Below are 21564 nucleotides of genomic sequence, written 5' to 3' on the forward strand. Positions count from 1 at the left end.
GTGGACCATCAACCCAACCATCAGCCCACCGCAACCGCCACGCCTATCCCTCCCCATTCACCCTCTCTTGTTAGTCGCTTGAAGATATCGTAGTCGGCTTAGAGACGTCTTTGTTGTAGTCCTCCCCATCACAGCTTTGATAAAACTTTTATGTATAGTATTTGGTGTATGCAAATTCATTAGCAAGGCTGCGGCTTCCTCGACTCTGAAGCAGAACTGGAAGTTGAAGTTGAAGCCGATTGTGAGACTGGAGCTGAGTCTGGCACTGACTGATGCTGGCAACTGAAAGCCAAAATGGCGTGCAGTTAAATTTCTAAGGCACTCACTCACTCACATACTAAGCGCATAGAGTACTTGTATATACATACAAGTATGTATATACATATGTATGTACATGCATATACCATAAATACAAACGAACACACACACGTACGCAGGTCGGCAGAGAAATATGCACTCATTGCTTTGCTAGCAGATTACATTTTCGAGTTTCGAATTGCGCCAACTTGAGTCAACTTGAATTGACAGTTGATTAGCTATTGTTGTTGTCATTGTCATTGTTATTGGAGTTGTTGTTCCTTTGGCTGCTGATGCCACACATTTGTTGGCATTTAGGTTTAGGCGTTGCTATGAATTTGAGCTCACTTCAAAATTCAATTAGTCGGCTTTGCATTGCAAAGTAGACAAAAAATAAAATGTTCACATAAAATAAAACATCCAAGAATGGATTGTTGTCGGTGTTTTGTTTTTTGTGATATTGTTTATTTTGAAGGTAGTGTGTGCGTGCAGTTGCATACATTAGCACGAATGAGTGTGCATTATAAATCAGTTGCCTGGTGACCCACATATGTTTTCGAAAATAAAAGAACAATGCAAAGAAAGAACCGCTCAGCCACTTATGTGAGTGACAAAAAACGGGCGCTGGAAAAGCAGCGCGCACGTCATGATTGATAGTGCAACGGTTATGCAAGTCGGGTGGGTCTTACCATACATATACTATATATCGCACAAATATGTGACTTATCTCAAAAGCCGAACAGGCCAGACACCACACGCTGACGACCTACGCCTGGCCTAGACACCAATAGCATCCCCGTTTCCATCCTCACACACAATGGCTGCTTATTCACATTCAATGGGTTATTGCAGGCATATATCAGTAACTATTGAATGAAGCCGGTGGCCCATGCCAGCTGATTATTTTCCCAATATTGGAGCAATGCAAACGCAATTGACAATGGAATGCAGACATGCTTTTAGTCTATTATCTATACAAGTGCGACAACATGATCCGATTTTAATTTATCCGTAATATTCAAGGAACACAGCTACTATTTAAAAAATATACAGGTATTGTAGCAGTTGAGAAAAACTAGCCTCTGACATGAGTTCTGATACACTTATACTATACTTGTAAGTTATTCTATTATATTTCATACACTCTGTCAAATTTAAAATATCCTTCCAAGCCAAGCATCGACAACATACATATATAATTAAATGCCAATTAGCAAATAAGTTCTAATACGTAGAGTAATTGTAGCAACGATCGATCCTAGGGCGACGATACTTATAAAATATTACTGATGTACGTATGTGGTTTCTGATAAACTTGCCTGTTTGGCTTCGCTAGCTGTTACAGTTCAAAAGTTCTCGGTTCTATATAAGTACATATAACAGTTTCTAGTATACCCTTGCATCCTTCGGATATATTATATTTGTAAGAAGAAAATTACCTTATTTCCGGGCTCGAAACCTATTTAAGGAAAACCGCAAATCTAAACAAAAATTGTGGAATACTTTTGATAGAAATTCATCTTCTTAGTTTGTAATGAAAAAATAAGTTTAAGAAATGTGCTTATTATTAGACCGATTATTTGGACTAGGAATTTCATGATTTATCATTGACACATAAATAAAAGCTTAACGAAGACTTTAAATACTTGTATAGTCACATACTTTACATCTTTTACATATTTTTATTGCTCTTCAGACCCATTGTACGGAATCGTCTTTCAATACTTGGCGCACAATGCCAATGACAGTCATGGCGGAAATCGGTTGCCGTTTGCCGTGAAGCCAACTTTTTGACAATTGATGTGCGCAAATACATATAGTACTCGTATATATCCACGTATAAGTACAAGTAAGTCAGACCCACTCACAATGCCTGGTGAGTCGCTCGACCGACTTGGCTCCAGACAAATTGCAGCCACCGCACAAAGTCGTGGCACACACAAACATAGATTGAGACGCAAGACCCTGCTGTTGTAGAGGTGATAGCACCTTTAGTCTAATGTTGGACAGATTTCTGGTATACCAATGGCTTACGCGATGGCTTAACCAAAATTGAATGCGTTTACAAATAATATTCAACTATATATTTATTTTGTTTCAGGGCTCTATGTCATATACAAGTATGATTTCTATCATACACAAGTATTGGATCTCTCGCCATTTCGAAAAGGTCCAACTCTTGCTTATCAAGATAGTCTGCTAAAATGTACGTAGAAAATGTGAATTTGTTTGAATTTTGAGATTTCTTTAAAGTATTTAGTTATTCATCAGTATCCATATTGCTTCTTCCAATCCTCGAAGCTCTTTTGAAATGCCCTTTTCGATATGGCCATCACCTTATTCTTCGATTTTGATTTTATCTCATCCATTGTGACAAAAAGCTTTCCCTTCATTGGTCTCTTTAGTTTTGGGAATAGGCAAAAATCGCAGGAACCATAAGTGCCATGGCATAAGTGCATTATATCTGAGGGGGATTGCCTTGAAGGGGACAAGATGGATATTGATTAATATAGAAATGCTTTTCAAAGGAATTCAAATTTCACCTTTTCATTTATTTATTTATCAATATCCATCTTGTGCACTTTTTATTTTTTAAATAAAAATTTATGAAGTGTTAAGTAAAAGTAGTTAGTTATATTCAAACAAAAATTGTTATTGAAAATGAGGCAAATAAATTGCGCTAGCATTTCCGCTTTTCTAAAAAAATTAACCTCCATAGATTACGAATACTTTTTAGAAAACGTGAAACTCATTGTATTAAGTATTGAAACGAGATTTGATCAGGCGGCCACTTTAAGTGGTTTAAGTCGGGCTATAGGTTGGTCGGCTGAACAACAGGGTCTCACCCATTGATACCCCCACAAAAGTGAATGCTTGTGTGCCGCATTGCTTAGTCAATTTTTTGCAAACTGAGGTAAATTCAATTGAATTGAACAGCAAGTCGGGCAGTGGCAGTGGCAGCGACATCGACAGAGACAGCGACAGCGACAGCAAGCGTTGGCAAGGGCCACAATGGCGCTTAATTTTGTACGCTGCAGTTGGAAGATGCGTGATGGTGTGGGTGCGAGGGACTGAGCGAGCGAGGGAGCGGGTTATGCTCGCAGCTATAAACAATATTGAGTCGGACTTGGCACGTGTGTGAGGCGGCATGAGTTGCTGACTTCGATACGAACTTAAGCTTTACAAGACTTTTCACTCACACTCGAACTTCCGGCATGAGCAGCTAACGCAATTTAGAATGCTTTTGTTTAGCGAATGTGTTTGTGAGCGTAGCTAGCTTTTCTCTCAATGTCATATATTGGCTTTACCTAAATCGGATTTGCGCTGCAGCCACGGAAATGTGAAACCGCTCTCATGACACAAGACCAAAACAGGCCGGAAGCAGGAGCTGTACTTCCAAAACCAAACCGCAATAGTTAAATGTGGACAAGAGAGAACGCTACAGTCGAGCAAGCCCGACAGTATAATACCCTGTACCCAGGTAAACTTCCGTCACTGAGTTATATGCGCCCATAGCAGCAGCAAAAAGAGGAAGAAGAAGAGCGAACTTGTTGCTGCAGTTTGGGGGGTTGTACTGGCGAGAATTGGTTTTGCTAATAACTTTTCTTAGAATTGACCGAATTGAATAAAATTGAACTACAGTAGACAATTATATATAAATTATGTGTGCAAAGTTTGATTTAGGTAGCATTTGAAATGTGGACGCTATTGACGAAATTCTGTAGCGGGGGAAGGGGGGGAAAATTAAAAAAAATAAACTAAACTCGTCCTTACTCGGACCCAGGAGAATCTGGATGCCAACTTTGGTTATTCTAGCTTTTATAGTTTCTGAGATCCTCGCGTTCATCCAGACGGACAGACGGACGGACATGTCTAGATCGATTTCTCTCGTCATGCTGATCAAGAATATATATACTTTATGGGGTCGGAGATGCTTCCTTCTCTATGTTACATACTTTGCACAAACCTAATATACCCTTTTTACCCTACGGGTACAGGGTATAAAAAGTTATGATCAAAGAACAACATGTGGGAATGCACACTTTTCACTGTTGAAATTTTAAAGCTCATCTGCAGCTTTCGCATATTTTAAGGTCTGACCCTTATGGTACTCTCATCACTCTTTAAAATAGCAAGAGAGAACGCTACAGTCGAGCAAGCCCAACTGTGAAATACCCTGTACCCAGACAAACTTCCAGCGGTGAGTTTTATGCGCCCATAGCAGAAGCCAGGCGGGTAAATAAGAAAATAAAATAAACTCATGTTGTCTGGATATAAGGAGAGTCTACATACCAAGTTTGGTGAATGTACGCTCAGTCCACTACTAAATCCAGGCGTTCATCCAGACAGACGGACATGACTACACCTAATTCTGTTTTTACACGGTAGATTGGTTCCAGTAAAAATCGTGTAAAAAACCGTGTGAAAAAAATACATTAATCAAACCGAGTAAAAACAGAATTAGGTGTATATCGATTCATCTCTTCATGCTGATTAAGAATTTAATATAATAATGAATTTATAACAAGAGAGAACGCTACAGTCGAGCAAGACCGACATAATAACTTTTCTTAGAATTGACCGATTTGGATGAAAGTAGACATACATAATTGTATAGGGATTGCTTGTGTTTATGAATCTTTGGAAATGATAAATAATATTAACAATAGTCTTAATTCTAGTTTTCGCAATAGCATCTATACTACATTCACGAATATTTAATATATTCCCAAAGCGCATGGTTGGTTGTTTCAAGTATTTGTAAAAGGTGGTAGACCCATAATGGACCATCTTTTCCAACATATAACTAAAGTCCTATCAAAACTCTTTGAGAAGTCAACAATCTACATACATACATATTATGTATTGAAATTTCCATTTATTGCATCATGAACTGATTGACGTATGGGTGCAATATTGCAAACGCAGTGCTACTCACCCGCCTTGCACGGATCCATGTCGATGTCATTGGAAACCTTGGGCGTCACTTTCATATGCAGGAGCTGCTCGATGCTGTATTTGCTGTGATAAGAGTGTCGCTTTTCCGAAGCAGGCAGCAGCAGGCGATGTTGATGTTGATGTTGTTGTTGCTGGTGGTGGGGGGGTTGCGGGTGCAACCTGTGGTTTGTGGCATGTGGTCGCCCGCCGTGCAACTCCTTCTTACGATGCGCTTTGGGTTCGCTCTGGAAAGCAACTTCTATGCTCGGCGGCGATTCAGGAGGGTTGGTGTTCTTGTTGTTTTTGCTGTTGTTGTTGCCATCATTATCATTGGTATTACTATGCCCGCCATAATTGTCAGCATTGACGTTGACGTAGTCATGGCCCGCTACAGCGTTTGGCTCGTGGAGCTTGGCGCTTTTGGCATGCGCCGAGATTAGAACCAGCAGCGCTGTGGCCACAAGCAGTGCATAGTTGGTGTAGCTCATGGGGCCTCCTCCCCCTCTCCCGTACGCGGCCCGCCGGAATTTGTGCAGCTTGTGAAGAGCTGCCATTTCTTGAATTTGTTTTGTCTCGCTTGTTTGTTTATTTGTTTATTTTTGCTCGCAGCGGCGTGTCTTAAATTTCGCGTGTGACTTTTGTTTTCTTCTCGGGGTTCGTGGCAGACCGATAAGTCTATAATCGTGGCATTTTCGTGTTTCACGTGGTCTGCAATTGGCACAACAAATGAAAAATTCATTAAAACACCGTACAGTATTTATGTAAATACTTTTACTCGTACTTATGTATTACATACCTATTTAGATACTACAAGTATAAGTGTACGAGTGTTGTGGATTCTGCGATTCTGGGCAGGTGGCCACAAACCACTCGACGCTGGCTTGAATTGGTTTTCGAATGATCAGCTCATGCTGATACTTAGGAATTGTGTTTACACAATCGTTCATGTTTGTACTGGAACGTATATAATAAATTCGTATGTATGTATATACATACATACAAGCATGTATGTACCTACATACATGCATTTATAAATAAGCTTGGCTGAGCTTGGCTGCTGATAAGCCTTTGTTTTTGAATGAATGTCTGAATATGAGATGAGTTTTTGTTAAGTCAACGACTCAAGGCTAATTCTCATTATACTCTGAACCTGAAAGGTACAAGAGTATATAAGGTTTGAGGAAAGCGAAAAGTGTATCAGACAGAAAGAGGCGAGGAAGACCCCCCAAAGTCAAAGACGAGTAATTCTTGGAATTATTCAAGGAAATTTGCCAAATACCTCCTGTTAGTTTCTTAATGAGAACTTCTGTGTAGGAATATTTATATATGGATATGTGTACTCCATATATGTATAACATTATTATTTTATATAACTTCAATTCGACCAATTCGAGGATTCTTGTGTACAAAATAATGATAGCTTAAAGCTTTAAATAACGCGGAAACATATATAATCTTGGATTTCCTGCAATCGGTACTATATCGTAAACATATCTGTCATTAAAGTGAACTTATGTATATTTTAGGTATATGAGTGTAGCGGGAACAGGGTATACAGAGCTCGGACTCACGCGATTTTGACATGAGTTATGGGAGCTTGAATATTTGTACGATTTGTTATCTGTTAATTTTTCGGACGATGACATAGTTTCGTACTTATTATGTTAAATTGATTTGTCAGTATGTTAAATAATATTTCTGATATACCGTTTTATTATTCGACTGAGAAGAATAAAAACGGTATAGGTATGTAGATTGGTGCAAAATATGTAAAAGGCAGAAGGAAACATCTTCGTGTGCATCTAAATGAATGCCTGGATTTTGGAAATCGGCTGAGCGCTCATTGACCAAACTAATATGTAAGCCCTTCTAGTCTAGGCAGCACGAGTTTAGATATTTATTAACGTGCTACAGAGTTTCGTCAATGCTGTCCATAACTTCTAAGCCACATAACATAAATTTAGCTCTTGGAACACTATGTATGACTGCATTTACTAAATGTGTATTTTTTAAATTTCAAATTTGCTCGACTGTAGTACAAGTATTTTATCCGGTTTTTGATATTAATTGTCGTAATTTAAAGAGAGTTAGAGATAAGAAGCATTCTATCGAGTACAAACAAAGTAATTGCTTTTACAAAAGTTCGCTTTATCACAAAACCTTTGCAATAAAGTGCATCCATCACATTGCAAAGCTCATAAACTACAAGATAGAAGGATTTAGGGATTACAAGTTACAAGTTTTGAGTGTATATAAAAATAAGGCTACCACCGTCTGATATTACTGTCTATTGACACCCAAACGTGCCAGCTGGGTTCCTTGCTTAAGTTTAGGGATGGGCATGGAAAAATTGTATATTTTGTGTCTATACCCTTCAAAAGGATATCCTCCTCTATATAATAGTTTAAAGGAGGGTTATTGTTCTTATAATATGCACTTAATAAAAAGGTAACAACTAAGTAATTTGCAGTCGCTGATTATATTCAATCAATCAAGTAATGTACAAACTCAATATTTTTGCATTCAACTGGAAAGGTTGCTTGTCTGCATATTTGTAAGTACTCGTATGTACGTATGATTGCCTTTAAAATCATATGAGCATGCCGAAAATAAATTATCCTGCTGTACAAATTATGCGCACAATGCTCAAGTAACCTCGCAAGCCCCTAAGTGCTCGTCGCAGAGATGAAAGAAAATACGCCAACTGCCGTACGCATTACATGCAATAATTTACACACATACATATATGCTTACCAACGTGCTCGTAAGACTCAGATTCACAGAGTATGTGTCTGTGTGTGCACAGCTGTATGTGCAACTTCATTAAGCCATGTGCATTTAGTTGAAACAATTCTCGGTAGCAGTAGCAGTAGCAGAGCTGCCATGAAACATTAAGAACAAAAGACGTGTAAGATTTCGACATGCAGCAAATGGTGGAAGGAAAGAAGCGAGGCACATGTGGCTGAAGACGCAGACAAGAGCAAACCCAAACAAGACGCTGGCGGCATGTGGCACGGACATAGATGGATAGGCAGATAAACAGCAAGAGAAAGAGCGCGGGGTAGACAGCGCTCGGCATTGCAGAATCAGGTAAAAGATTCATGACAACTTACCACTCAATTAACTCAAGCCTAAGATGTCGCAGCACGAGCGCACGCGCCCACCTAGATACAAACACACACACACAGACCCCTGTCCTTGCCTGAACACAAAGACAGGTAATTAAAAATCATTTAACGCATTTATATAGTAGTAAAGGCAAACGCTCCCGTCTTCGCCAGATGTGCGGATTGCTGTCCAGCTTTCCTGCCGCAGCCGCTTGAGCGTGCCGCGCCTTGCCATTGCCTTCGATTCAAAACTCCTTTTCAATTAACTAAACGACCAACCCTTCTCAAATTGTAGCCATTTCATTAAATCATTTAATTTCCTGCGCACCGAAAACAACAACAACAACAATAAATGCAACAAAGCAACCAGTGAATCAAACAACTGCCAAGTTCGCTATTCGGCAAGTGGAAATAGCAAACGAAGTTTCTTCATTCAGGCCTAACATTTGCTTAAAATTACATTTGAATTGCGACTGCAATACTACTTATAAGTTAGTTTTTAATCAAAAAGTAGTCCAACTGTCAATATACGTTGGAATGACACTTTGTTATTTTGCAAGTGGCTAATGGGGGCCTAAAGGGGCGTAAAGGGAAGTAAAGATGTTAAAATAATAGTTAATAAAAAGATGAAATAGTAAACTACCAAGTTGACTCGAAAACCACAGAGTCAAGGGATTTACTGAATGTTATAGATTAGAAGGTAAATGTATGCCAATCATTCGCAGTTGAAGAACTTTCAATGAAACCATGTTTCCAAGGGAAGATTATTGATTTACGAATATGCTGCAAAGTGGAGATAACTACGAAAAATATAGGTAGGTATAGCAGAAGACTTTTAGCCCTGTAATTAGATCACCTTTATTATATAGACACATTATAAAAGATCTCTCCATAGAGCTGCAAAAACTGAAGTTCAGTGGCACATTGAAGACCTTAAGCAAAGGATTGTTCAAGGAACTTAGTAAAACACTTTATGGTTCAGACTTTAATACGAATAACCGAACTCCCACCACCAAGATCGAAAGAATCGTCATACTTATAAGATGTAGAGTTCACAAAATTGTTTTCCAAATTCCTTCCTTCGCACTTTACACTCTAACCTATTCACCTTGTTTCACAAATACACATTTCTCCAGTTTCAGGCATGATGTTTATATTCATTTCAATAAGATAAACAGAAATATTTTAAACGAGTTATAAGTCCTCTTTCCACCAATTAAGCTTCTGTTCGTTTCTCCCTACTCCAGTAGTTTTACTGTCAACTGTTTTTTGTTATTACTCATAGTTAGATTTCCAAAAGAGTGCGCTTTTCCAATTAAAGACACGCAACCAATTACGATTTAAAATCCTGACTGAAATTAGGGACAGGTTAAAGCAATTGCTATTAAACAAATTCCTTTTTTTTAATTGCAAAGTATTTGTTCGCCCAAGCACCAACCAAGCACGAAATCAAGCAAATACAAGTAGAGGCGCAGAAAAGTCGAGCCAAATAAAAAGCAGAAGCTTAAGCAAATGTAACCAGCCCTTGCCAAGGTTGGACTACGTGCGAACGCAAAACAATGAAAAGCTGTGGCCAAACAGCAAAGGAGAAGCCCGTAACATATTTTCTTAATTCCATTCTATTCCATTTCATTTTGTTTACGCACCGCAACCATTTTAATAATCCGCAAGCGCTTAATTACGTATACGCCACATGGGCCCAATGACCGAAGCCAATGCGAACCCGAACACCAAACACCAACGCTAATGCCAATGAGGATCCTACAACTGCGATGATGATTATGACGACGCAACTTTTCATTAAAAATGCAATTGATAAATTCCTAACTAGAGGAGGAAAAAGTAGGGAAACTTTGGAAATGAAAGAAACGTTGAAAAGTATGTTAATTGGCAGACGTTGCTTCACTCACTGTCGTCGCTCTTGATCTCACCCACTTCTGCCCACATTAAAGGCAAATGAACATAAAATTGGCTGTTGGATACCGTTGAATTGGACTCATTGTTTTAAATTCTTTGACTGCCTCTTGAGCTTTCATTTACAAAAAATTCAATGTCACAATTCTTATCATCATTCAACGAAATTTAGCAGCGGGCGTCTTCTCAGCCCCTACACGCCCACAGGCTGCTCACCTACGCTTATCGGTACATGTGTGTGTATGTTAGTATCTGTGTGTTGTGTGTGAAATTGCGCGAAAGGTCGTCCTCATATCTGTTGGCGCACTCTAAACGTAAACATATTAAAATTTCATTGCACAACCGCCTTAAGACAAATTCTACGTACCATTCAACACAACAGCAACGACAAAAAAAAAACAACTGCTGCTTCTGTTTAAAAAAAGCATTTTATAGACATACTTGTACTATACGTACTTACTTATACTACATACGTATAGACAGGAGTCGAAAGTCGAGAATGCGCAGCGGCAAGCAAGGCATGGCACATTGATGAGCAGACTAACAAATTGCACAGTGGTCCAAAACTAATGGCACCCACCTATAATATTTGTAAGATCTATTGAACAAATTACGAGAGAAGGTTGGTTGATTGATAATTGGTGTTTATATATATCAATATACTATATTTATATTCTCTTTTGGAAAATTTCGGTCATTATCAAAATTAACCTTTGCAGCCTTCCTATGACTATAAGGCATTTGACGACATTCGTAATTGAATCAAGCCCAACATTTTTGATTTGTAGCTGAAATGGCAATTACGAGAACTTATGGTTCAATGTTTTGCAAATCTTGTATGTTATCGGATTCAACAATAAATCCAGTCTCGTGGAACATGAGCTTTGTTTTTGTAGTCGCAAGATTTCATTCAATAACTTCATATACAGTACATGCTATACTCATATAGTACTTACGTATATACAAGTATATCGCATACGCATTATCATGACAATATTTAGGTTCTCGCAGAATTCCCCTAATGATGCTATTATTATAATTTGAATAGGCTCTTTTACTCTTTAATTATGTTTATTCTCTATTTTTTTTTTTTTTTTGATTTGTTTTTCACAACGAGAGTTTTGTTTGTTGATGAAATAAATAAATAATTATGCAACTGAAATTGGAAAGGGATTATCAAATCTTTTCACATTACATGCTCCCTTTTCATATGAACAAAAACCCATGCCTTTGCCGGATACTAGGTCGCCTAAAATTATCACATTTCTGCAGAGAGATTCGAGTCAATTCTTTAAAATATGACGGAGCCAGGCCAACTATTTTTTTATTTAGTAAATCAACAATCGTTCTGTCGATACATTCTATTATAATTATTAAAATATATTTTAACATTTTGTATATATTAAAATAAAAAAATTAAAATGAAGATATGAGTTAGTATAACATTATAATCTTAAAAGATATTGTATGCTCATTAATAAGTAGGTATCACAATAAGAAATCAGAAATTTTAATTTTCATTGTGATTTTTTAGTGACTATTAAAGGAATTTAAGGGTTTTATAATTTTTTTTTTTTTTTGACAATGTAATTGCTGACTTATCAACTTTCTTCTTTCTTTTTTGTCCTGGTAGCTGACCCGGTTCCACGAATAGCAGAATAAGTATTAAAACAAAAAAAATTTATAAATTAAAGAATCGTATATTAGGCGTTAACTAAGTATTAACAAGTTCCACGGCCAAACCTTCGAATTAGTAGAGATCGACCTACGAAAGGAATGTTTTACTCATGGCCATCTGTATGTTCACCTATCGAGGGTCGGAGCTCCTAAAAATCAATATATTTTGCTACCGTAAAATAAAACAACATGAAATATGGTTTACAGAAAAGCTCGGACTCAATAAAGAATAATAATAAAATCATCAAAATAATAATATCCAAACTTTGTTTATAATTTTACTTTTCTTAGTAACTCATAGCAAAAGGAAGGGTGTATATTTGTAAGTGTGGGTGTTATTAATTTATAATTTTTAAAATTTTGTATAATATCCGTGCGAAGCAGGGACGGAATTGAACATGTTTTTAATGAAATTGACGTTGTTAATATTTGATTTAATACAATATGTTATTATTACAATTGAATATGAAGATATTTAAAAGTATACGAGTATACTATGTAATTGGTTTTTGATGTGAATTTTAATATATATAACGTATTTGGCCCAGGGTGCATTGTTTACATAAATAAATGATATTAAATGCTTTTAAATGTCGCTGTTAAGGTGGAGGCAGTGTTCAAACAGAATTCAAGCACTGCTCTGAATGCTACGCGCTATTTATTTTTAGTTTAATTATATGAGATAAGTGTGCTAGATACGCAGCTTACAGTTACGGCGCTCAACTCGCACACAGCTCATAGCTAAGGGCTCCCAACTCACAGCCATCAATCAAGGACGTCAAGTACGCGCAAGTTTCAAACTACATGGCTGACAATGACAAGCACCAGCAAGTGTCTGCAATCCGGAGTGGGCTTGTTGGCCGGGATAAGCTCAGCGAGCTGGCATAGTGTCAGAGCTTGCGTTTCCTCGCTCTCGTTCTGCTGTCATTTTTAGTGTCGACGCGTCTCGGGAAGCAGGCTGCATTCCACTGCCCCTGCTTCCTGAGCCTCACATTCCCATTGTCTGGCGCATCTCTTTGTTTGCTTAATTTTGATTTGAGCTGTCGCCTGACAGTTGACATTTGCAGTTGTACTCGAAAGCTAGCATGGGGTGTCTTGGCGTGGCATTTGCAGTTACGATTCGTAAAATAAAAACAGTAGAAACGGCACAGGAAGTAACAAAAACAAGTAATAAAGCTAAAGTCGGGTGTCCCGACTTTGAAATACTCTGTACATATGTTTACAATAATTATAGAATACAAAAAAAAAATTAAGAAAATTAAAAAAAAAAAATTTGATCGATTTTCGGTATTCGAACTCACGTAAATGGTGTATAATTGCACATTTTCATAGCAATTGCGTCTGTGTGAGTGTATGTATGCCTATGCGCATATATTCGTGTCTGTGTAAACATGTTAGCAGTCAACCAAACAGCAACATCAACAACAGCCGCGGGCACATAATAACTAACTGGGGGTATTTGCAAAATTTGAGTTCGAAATTCCAAGAATTTCTGGAGTTAGAGAAAATCGCAATTTGCGGAGGAGAGGGAGGGAAATTCCAAAAATACATTTTCTGCGTATTCACATAAGGCATCTGGGACTAATTTGGTGTTCCTAGGTCTTATAGTCTCCGAGCTACAGGCGATTATACGAATGGAAAATCGGGAAAATCCCCATAGGAGGGAAGTGGGGGGAAAATCAAATAAATAAAACAAACTCGTATAGAATACACACATAAGGCATCTTTGTGCAAAATTTGGTGTCTCTATCTCTTATAGTCTCTGAGATCCAGGTGTTCATACGGACGGACAGACGGACAGACAGACAGACAGACAGGGCTAGATCGACTCGTCTCGTCACGCTGATCAAGGATACTTTGTGGGGTCTGCCACGCCTCCTTCTGCCTGTTACATTTTTCAGCTCCCGCAAACCTAATATACTTCTGTACTTTTCTTGTACAGGGTATAAAAACTGTAGTATAGCAGCAGGCGCACTTTATATCCACACCAAATCTAGTGCTACAAATTTGGCGGTTTTGCGATTTCGTCTCTTCCCTCTTATGGATAGAGAATGAAAAAAAGAGGTGGAAAACTCAGACTCGGACGATTGTATCAGCTTTCCTTATCAACGAGTCAAATCCTAGAGTGGGGCGCTCCCTTTTCTTTGTGTCCATCAATTGCTAGCCACGAGCGGTTGAGAAACATCAACTATTCCAAAATTATTTACTGTCTTGAACAACATAGTACCTTTGACGTTCTCTGATCAGGACGACGATCATTGAGCAAAAAAAGAACGCCAACAACTGCCATCAATTTCAAAAGCAACTTAATTTCAATTTCCTTCGGCACACTCAGTAAAGAATTGCATGGGGAAGTACTGTGAGGGGGTCCTGTTCAGTAGCCCTCCAACTGCCAGCTGAAATGATATAATGAAAACACCAAAGAGCCAGCGTGAACCAGCCCCGCATCCCAACAGCTGGGCAGCAACAAGAACGACACTGTCCAGCGTGCTTTATGCGATTTAAAATGCTTTACAAGCGCAAAATGCAATAGCAGCACCAACAACAAAAGCAACAACAACACCATTTGGTTGGCAAACAAACAGACGAACGGATACACAGACAGACAGAAAGACAGACAAGAAGACCATGTAGCTGGGAAAAGCCAGCAGCAAATAATTAAACTTGGCCAGCTAGCACCTGTGGCCCAACAACCAGGTGGGTGCAACTGTAGCAACACCATCGGTGGTCTCTGCTGCCACTGCCACTGCCGTTGCCGTTGACGTTGCCTTTGCAGTTGCTTATTTAGCAGGTTGGCCATGGCTGGTTGGTTGCCTTACCAGGACCCGGTGGGGCGCACGTGCATGTAAATAAAGTTCAGCCATAAAATACACCGCAGACAGATAGGCAGCGGGCAACCGGCAATGACCCCCCTCCCTCGACCAGGTCAGCACCATTGCCACATCCTGTGCCATAATCTGCAACTGAAACCCGTAGCTGCCAACAAACGCTGGCCAAGATAGACAGCATGACCGCTGGCAGACGCCGCCATCGCTCTGTTTATTGTATAAAGAATATTGTGCGATTTATTTATAAAGTTGCCGGTCCGAGTCGGGCACTGAAGTTAAGAAATAATTAATACTAACAACGAACATGAAGGCCGTCTGACCACAGTCATCGTGCTCACCTTTAAGCCCCAGTGGCAGCTTCCCCGTTGACTCCTCGGCTATTGTTTTGGGGCATGAATAACAATTGGCCTGCTGTGTACTACAGGCCAAGACAACAGCAACAACAACAACAACAACAGCAGAATATGGCGTCGAGATTCCATTTTATGGTGATTGCGTGGGAAAAATGCTGGGCTAGGGACGCGCGACTAGAAATCGCCTGCCGCAGGGACGATAAAAAAGATGCAAATATGAAAGGCAAATGAAATCCTTTTAATTTGCCAAATAAAAGTGACTGGGAGCGCGCACTGCCGACGACTGGGCGAGCACCCAAGTGAGCGAGTGAGTGAAGGGGAGTGGTCCTTTATGCGCGAAAGCCGACGTACAAATTAGCATGACCAAAAGGATGGGCAAGACAAGTAAAGAATGAAATGGCTGCCGAATGGCGGCTTAACTTCTGTCCTTGAATTGCAAACTGTGAACAGAGGCAGAACTGAAAGAAGTAATATCCTCGTACATGTATGCATTTAAGGCAGAACACGCCAGTATAGTAATGTTACTTTGCCTTGAATCCATATACAAGTATGTACGGATAGGTGATAGTTCCGAAATTTTCTCTGTGGTGCGTGGGCACAAACATGAAATTTGCACGATTGCTGTGCGATTTCGAGAAATAATTATACTCTGTACATAAAAAAAGAGTAATACTCTTAGAGTTTATTAGGTTTGCGGGAGCACAAAATGTAACTGGCAAAAGGAGGCGTGGCAGACCCCACAAAGTATATATTATTGATCAGCATGACGAGACGAGTCGATCTAGCCCTGTCTGTCTGTCCGTCTGTTAGTCTGTCCGTCTGTCCGTCCGTATGAACACCTGGATCTCAGAGACTACACATACACTCACATAGACGCAATTGCTTTATATATGTGCAATTATACACCCTTTACGTGAGTTCGATTACCGAGAGAGGTAAAATCGACCAAACATGTTTTTTAAATTTCTTAACTTTTTGTAATTTCTATAATTATTCTAAACATACATATGTACAGAGTATTTCAAAGTCGGGACCCCTGACTTTAGCTTTTTTACTTGTTTTGTTATATGCATATAGGCTTCGCCTTTACGATCATACAAAACCGCATTCAATCAATTCGATCAATAATTACAAATATACCCACATAAAATAATCCAGTAGCCTACAATTTTAGAAAAGAAAAATTATCCCTCTTTATAAAAACCTCTGGCATACACTGGCACAACCTACAACATCGACATAACATTCAGATGTTATTATGGGAAATGTATTCACTTAAAAGAAGAGGAGTGAATTGTTTTGCTTTCATGCATTTTGCTTTTAATGCGCTTTGAAGAGAAATTGTGGTTTTTAAAATAAAGAGTCTTGAAATGCAAATTTAAGATCATTACATTCTTTGTCGCAACATTGTAAAGCAAGTGGGATGGAATCGAAATGTTATAATTTAACAAATATATTTCAGTAAATTATAACATAAATTTGTCTTAAGCATGGCAAAGCGAGTGAGAGGAAAGAGAAAAAAATCTGCTCAGACTTCAATTAATTACACTTGCTGTTTGGTGCGCAAAAGTTCTGGCGGCGGAAGATTGGCCGCTTTGGTCGCTTTAGCAACCCGGACTTGGGGAGGAGGGACAGGGAATAGACACGAATAGGGACATAAGAGCGCGCCACTCGGCGCAACGGAAGCGCACTTGTAATGTCATCGCCAGTTCCAAGCACACACACTCACTGGCGACATATCATTAACTTGGCTTTATAATACAACAACAGCGTCAGCAGCAACAACAAAAACAGCACACCATAAGAGGGCAAGGAAAAATTCAAAGCAGCTGAAACAGCCAGTGTCGCAAAAGATGAAGTGAAATACGAAAAGAAATAACTCATCGCATGTGGTCTGGGTTGGGTTTTGGGGCTCGAATTCGGGGGGAGGAAGATGTACGTATTTGTGAGTGGAGAGCAGAAGTCCCTCCGTCTGAAGGAGCGCCAGCTGTGGGTTGACGCAACGCCTACACGACAACGACACCGACAGCCCCCAAATATTCATAACTCAAATCGCTTGCCAGACAAGCAGAAGCCTTCAAGTTTTCCAGATATGAATGTCTCCGTATCTCCAGTGAGTGTATATGTAAATATGGCTGTGTGTGTTCGCCTGTTACACACTCAAGAGAGGCCCGTAATTTACCGGGACCACAGTGGTGCCCACAGCTAAGTCCTAATTATATCTTAAAATAACTGACTTTTCGTGTTCCCCTAATAAATCTGACTTGACAAGAAATTACAAAACTCCAAACAAAATGTGAATCGAAATTGTCCTGCATTACCAAAATATTCAGTACAGTTAAATATATATTTTAGAAATTCACTCAAAGTCAAAAACGTCGCTGATATTTTTACAAGAGTTTTCCTCCATAAAACATTGCATGTTCTATCTAAAATATTTTAAATATTTCGAGATTCGAACCAAATGTATGTATCTCCGTTTGCTTCACACGTAATGAATACTTTATTTTGATAGCTATATATAGGAAAACAGAACAAAGAGGAACTTTCCTTTTATTAAACAAGTACATATGTACGTTAACTTCGGGACCCGAAAAACACCTTTTATTTTGTATACCCTTCTAACTGTAAATCATCGAGTGTAATATCTAAACGATTTGGTACACCTTTATAAATATACATAACATCGTATGTGGATCTAAAACCCTTATTTCAAGAACACTCTGTTTCAGTAGTATTTGTTCCATAGCCACAACCCGTAAAATCTTCACTAAAAAATTATTCTCCCCCGCCCAATTTATATAAAATTTCTTAAAAACAAAATATTTTTCAGATAAGGCATTTCAAATATCAAATGTTTCTATAACAGCTATAAGATATTGTCCGATTTATTAATTATTGTTATTTTCATGTATTTACCGATAATAAGGCCGTCCATATACAAGTAAGCAAAATAAGATGAAGACAACTGATAACCTAATACGATCGAAAAATGCTTCAAAATTAGGATAATATTTAATAACGAATCCAGCTCGAATCTGACTAATCCAATAATCTTTATTGATTAACCGATTTCAAATAGATATTAAAAATAGAATTTATGATTATTTTAAATTTCGAATAGTGTTGAAGCATTTGTGTATGTCGTAGGGGGTTTTCCCCTGAAACACAGTCGTGTTGTCTAAAGATAAGGAACTCTTCAAGTGTTATCAATCTGGTAGTGGTTAGGGATTAATAATTTCTTTGGACCAATATTTAATGAACCCAAGTAAAGCCACAGCGTTGTTTGCAAAAATTGAGATGTAAAGATTGAAGCTGCATGCAGTTCAGAATGGTCTGAATAACAGTTACGATCACATCATCGACAGACAGATATATGTACATAAGTACGCGAGAATATAATAAAGTGCCAATGAAACTAGAAGTTGCATGAGCAGCTATTCGCCCAAAAGCTGACTTCTATTCTTAAAATATGAGCAAATACAATCCAATCCTGAAATCAGTGAATATTCAAAACCATCAAGCTTAACGAAAAGCAGGTACTGATTCACAGAATCAAATGCTTTGATCAAGTATTTATAACCCCAGCCGTTGCATCATTTACCATTAAATTTCAGAGCTCTTTTCGGGGCAGTACCACGGTGCAGGTCTAAAACCTTACACTCCACATCCCCGAACCCGTCAACGCTGTCTTGGACTTGTCTCCACCACAACGCCAATGCACATAATTCGCTTTTAATTTTTGGTTTCACGCCATGTGGGGTGTGTGCGTGAGTGCTTGTGTGTGTGAAGTGCTGGAGATGCGTCTGGCAAAGAGCTGCGACAGCAGAAAAAAATCGTCGGAAAATCGAGAAAAACCGAATATACAGCAAAAATTTGTTAAACACGCGCTCGCTCGTGCTCAAGTGAAAAGTAAAGTGCGTGTGAAAGGCAAAGCAATGAATAAAACGAAATGAATTCTATTCAAAGCATAATTGGCAGAAATATGAAATGTCGTCCGTTGCCGTTGCCATTGCCTTTGCCTTTGCCCAATACCCATATCCATGCTCCCTGCTTGTATTTTCCAGCTGCGATGGCCCGTAGTTCCTTTGCTGTTGCCTTTTGTCAGTGTCCGCGTCAGCGTCAGCGACAGCGAAGGAACGCCAAAAGTATTGTTGAGAATTGCATACGCGCGCAATTTTTTAATAAGTATGCCATGGATTGGTAATGGGAGTGGGGATGGGGATGGAGATGGAGATGGAGATGAAGGTGGTGTGGGTGGGTTGGCAACAGGGTCACATTCAATGCTTAATGGCAGTGGCAATAAGCAGGATAGCAATGCTCGGCAGAGTGCCACAAAATGACGCTGGACTGGTAAGCGAAAAAAGTGAAATGCGTAGCATGCAGCTTTCTATTGGACTGTATATTTGTGTGAAGGTGTGTGTGTGTGTGTGTGTAGCTCTGTGTGTCTGCGTGTGTGCGTGCAGCCGAGCGTAAGCAACCTGGCAACAATATCAATGCTTCGCCTTTTGTGCTGCGTTTGCTACAAAAGCGACGCAGCCAACTTGACTGCCAGCAGCAGTCGCTTCTTCTCGAGGTTCCCCCTCCTTACTTCCTCACCTCCTTCACACCAACCACCCGCTGACAATTGTTTGCCAGCGGAAGTTGATTTTCTGGCAGGCGGAAGTGTTGAAGCGTCGAGTGAGGAGGCTGCAGGAGGCCCTTGGAAGGGCGATTGTGGTGGGGGAGGGCGGATTGTGGGTTGAGAATGCTTTGAATTTCATATTTTTCGTGTCCTTTTTTGTCTAGCGGATTCGCATAAATTTCCATCTAACTGACAAAAGCATCAGGCTACTTTGTCTGTATGTGGACAGTTGGCGAATGGAAACTGCAAAGGGTAACAAGTAGGGGGTAGCAGGTAGCGAACATGAGGTGTGAATGCGGAGTTTTTGGCTACAAATTGTTAGCATAAGTTTTGCCCATAAGATTTAATTTCCAAGACTCTGCAAGGCAACAGAAAGTCAGCAAGAAACTTGGCCCTAAATGGAAAGGCAAGCAGTCTGGCAAGCGGCAGGCAGGCAGGCAGGCAGGTCGGCAGCGTAAGCCAATTAACTCTAATACCTGGCTGGCTGGCTCTGCAGTCGGCGTTTAAGTTGAGTGCTTACCTTGAATTGCAGCCGCACTTGCCGCGGGCTACGAGACCGACGATCGTTGCGGCCCAAATTAAGCGAATGGCCGATATGTTATGGTTATGGCACAAAGGTAGGGAACAATGCCTCGCGATCGAGTTCGTTGCTACCAAAGTCAGAGCAACTGACACTGACACTGATACTGATGCTGATGCTGACACTGACGCAGTTGCGATGAAACGGGCATCGACGCTGTTTACACGCCTGCTTATGGCACCTTGACTTTTGACGTTGTTCCTTATTTGCTTTTCAGTAACTCGTAAGTATACTACAAGTACTTGTATAAATTCACATACGCATAACAATTTCTTCGATCCATTAGTACGAGCATGCACAAACAGAAATTCTATTTTAATTACGCAGACGGCCTTTAGATTGGCGGCGATTTGCGTTTCAATTCGAATCGTTTCGTTGCGTTTCGCTTTTGTTTGTGCGCTTTGGAATGAAAAGCGGAAAACACACACGCGGCAAAGTGCGCGCCACAGTAAATACTACCCGACAGATAATGCGTTGCGATGCTATGCGTCGCCGCCACCGCGGTCGTCGTTTGAGACACCCACTGCACTGTCACTAGCGCCGCCGCTACCGCTGAGGAGGGCTGCGAGATTCGAGGAGTTAAGTGTGATAGAGAGAGAAAGAGAGAGAGGGAGCGCACTGCAAGCGTGTCGTTTGTTATTTATAGCTATTGGATGCTGCTTCTATCAGTAAGTAGTAAGTAGCAACAACATGCTATGTTTGTTGATGACTTCGGAAATAACGCTAAGCAACGCGATTTTCACAGACCGACTGACTATCTGAGTGGCTAACTAGCTGATAAGGGAGTGCACTCAACGATCAAACGAACGCCTAGATCAGGCGCGCTATTTTTTTGCCGCCAGATTACTAGAAGATCATTTGATCATTCAAAATAAAGTCTACAAAAAGCACAAAGAAGTATTCCCATCTATTGGCATCCGCTTTGAAAATTCAATTTGAAATTCATAATTTGTTTGTTTATTACACCAATTTTAATGCGGCACATGGACCACACCATACGTTCGAATTTAGATTCCCGCGCGCGTCCGTGTTCTTTAACAGCTCGAACTCAACTGAACAGCTACGATGAGGCAACGACAGCGACAACGACAACGCAGCATCAGCAACGAAAGCGCATTAAAGCCAAAGCTCGAGCGTGCTTCGTTAGCCTTCGGCAGATCCGAGACAGTGATGGGCTATGACGATGGCCGTTGTTGTCCTGGCAATCGAACAGGTTGTCGTTGCACACACCGTATTTGGGGCACTT

General features: G+C 39.8%; 1 protein-coding gene across 1 annotated transcript in view; it reads right to left on the reverse strand.

The window, feature by feature from the left end:
* The window catches only part of LOC115625275 (dorsal-ventral patterning protein tolloid), a 44236-nt gene extending 23007 nt beyond the window's left edge, over nt 1–21229 (reverse strand). The window contains exons 1-2 of the mRNA XM_030520277.1: nt 20259–21229; nt 5237–5943 (exon numbers count right to left, since the gene is read on the reverse strand). Of these exons, the coding sequence (XP_030376137.1) occupies nt 5237–5789 (553 nt within the window). The 5' untranslated portion in view covers nt 5790–5943; nt 20259–21229. The remainder of the gene's footprint in view (nt 1–5236; nt 5944–20258) is intronic.
* Nucleotides 21230–21564: the final 335 nt, after the last annotated feature.

The sequence above is a fragment of the Scaptodrosophila lebanonensis genome, unplaced genomic scaffold (genome assembly GCF_003285725.1).
Source record: "Scaptodrosophila lebanonensis strain 11010-0011.00,11010-0021.00 unplaced genomic scaffold, SlebRS2 tig00000072-arrow-pilon, whole genome shotgun sequence".
Classification (NCBI taxonomy): domain Eukaryota; kingdom Metazoa; phylum Arthropoda; class Insecta; order Diptera; family Drosophilidae; genus Scaptodrosophila; species Scaptodrosophila lebanonensis.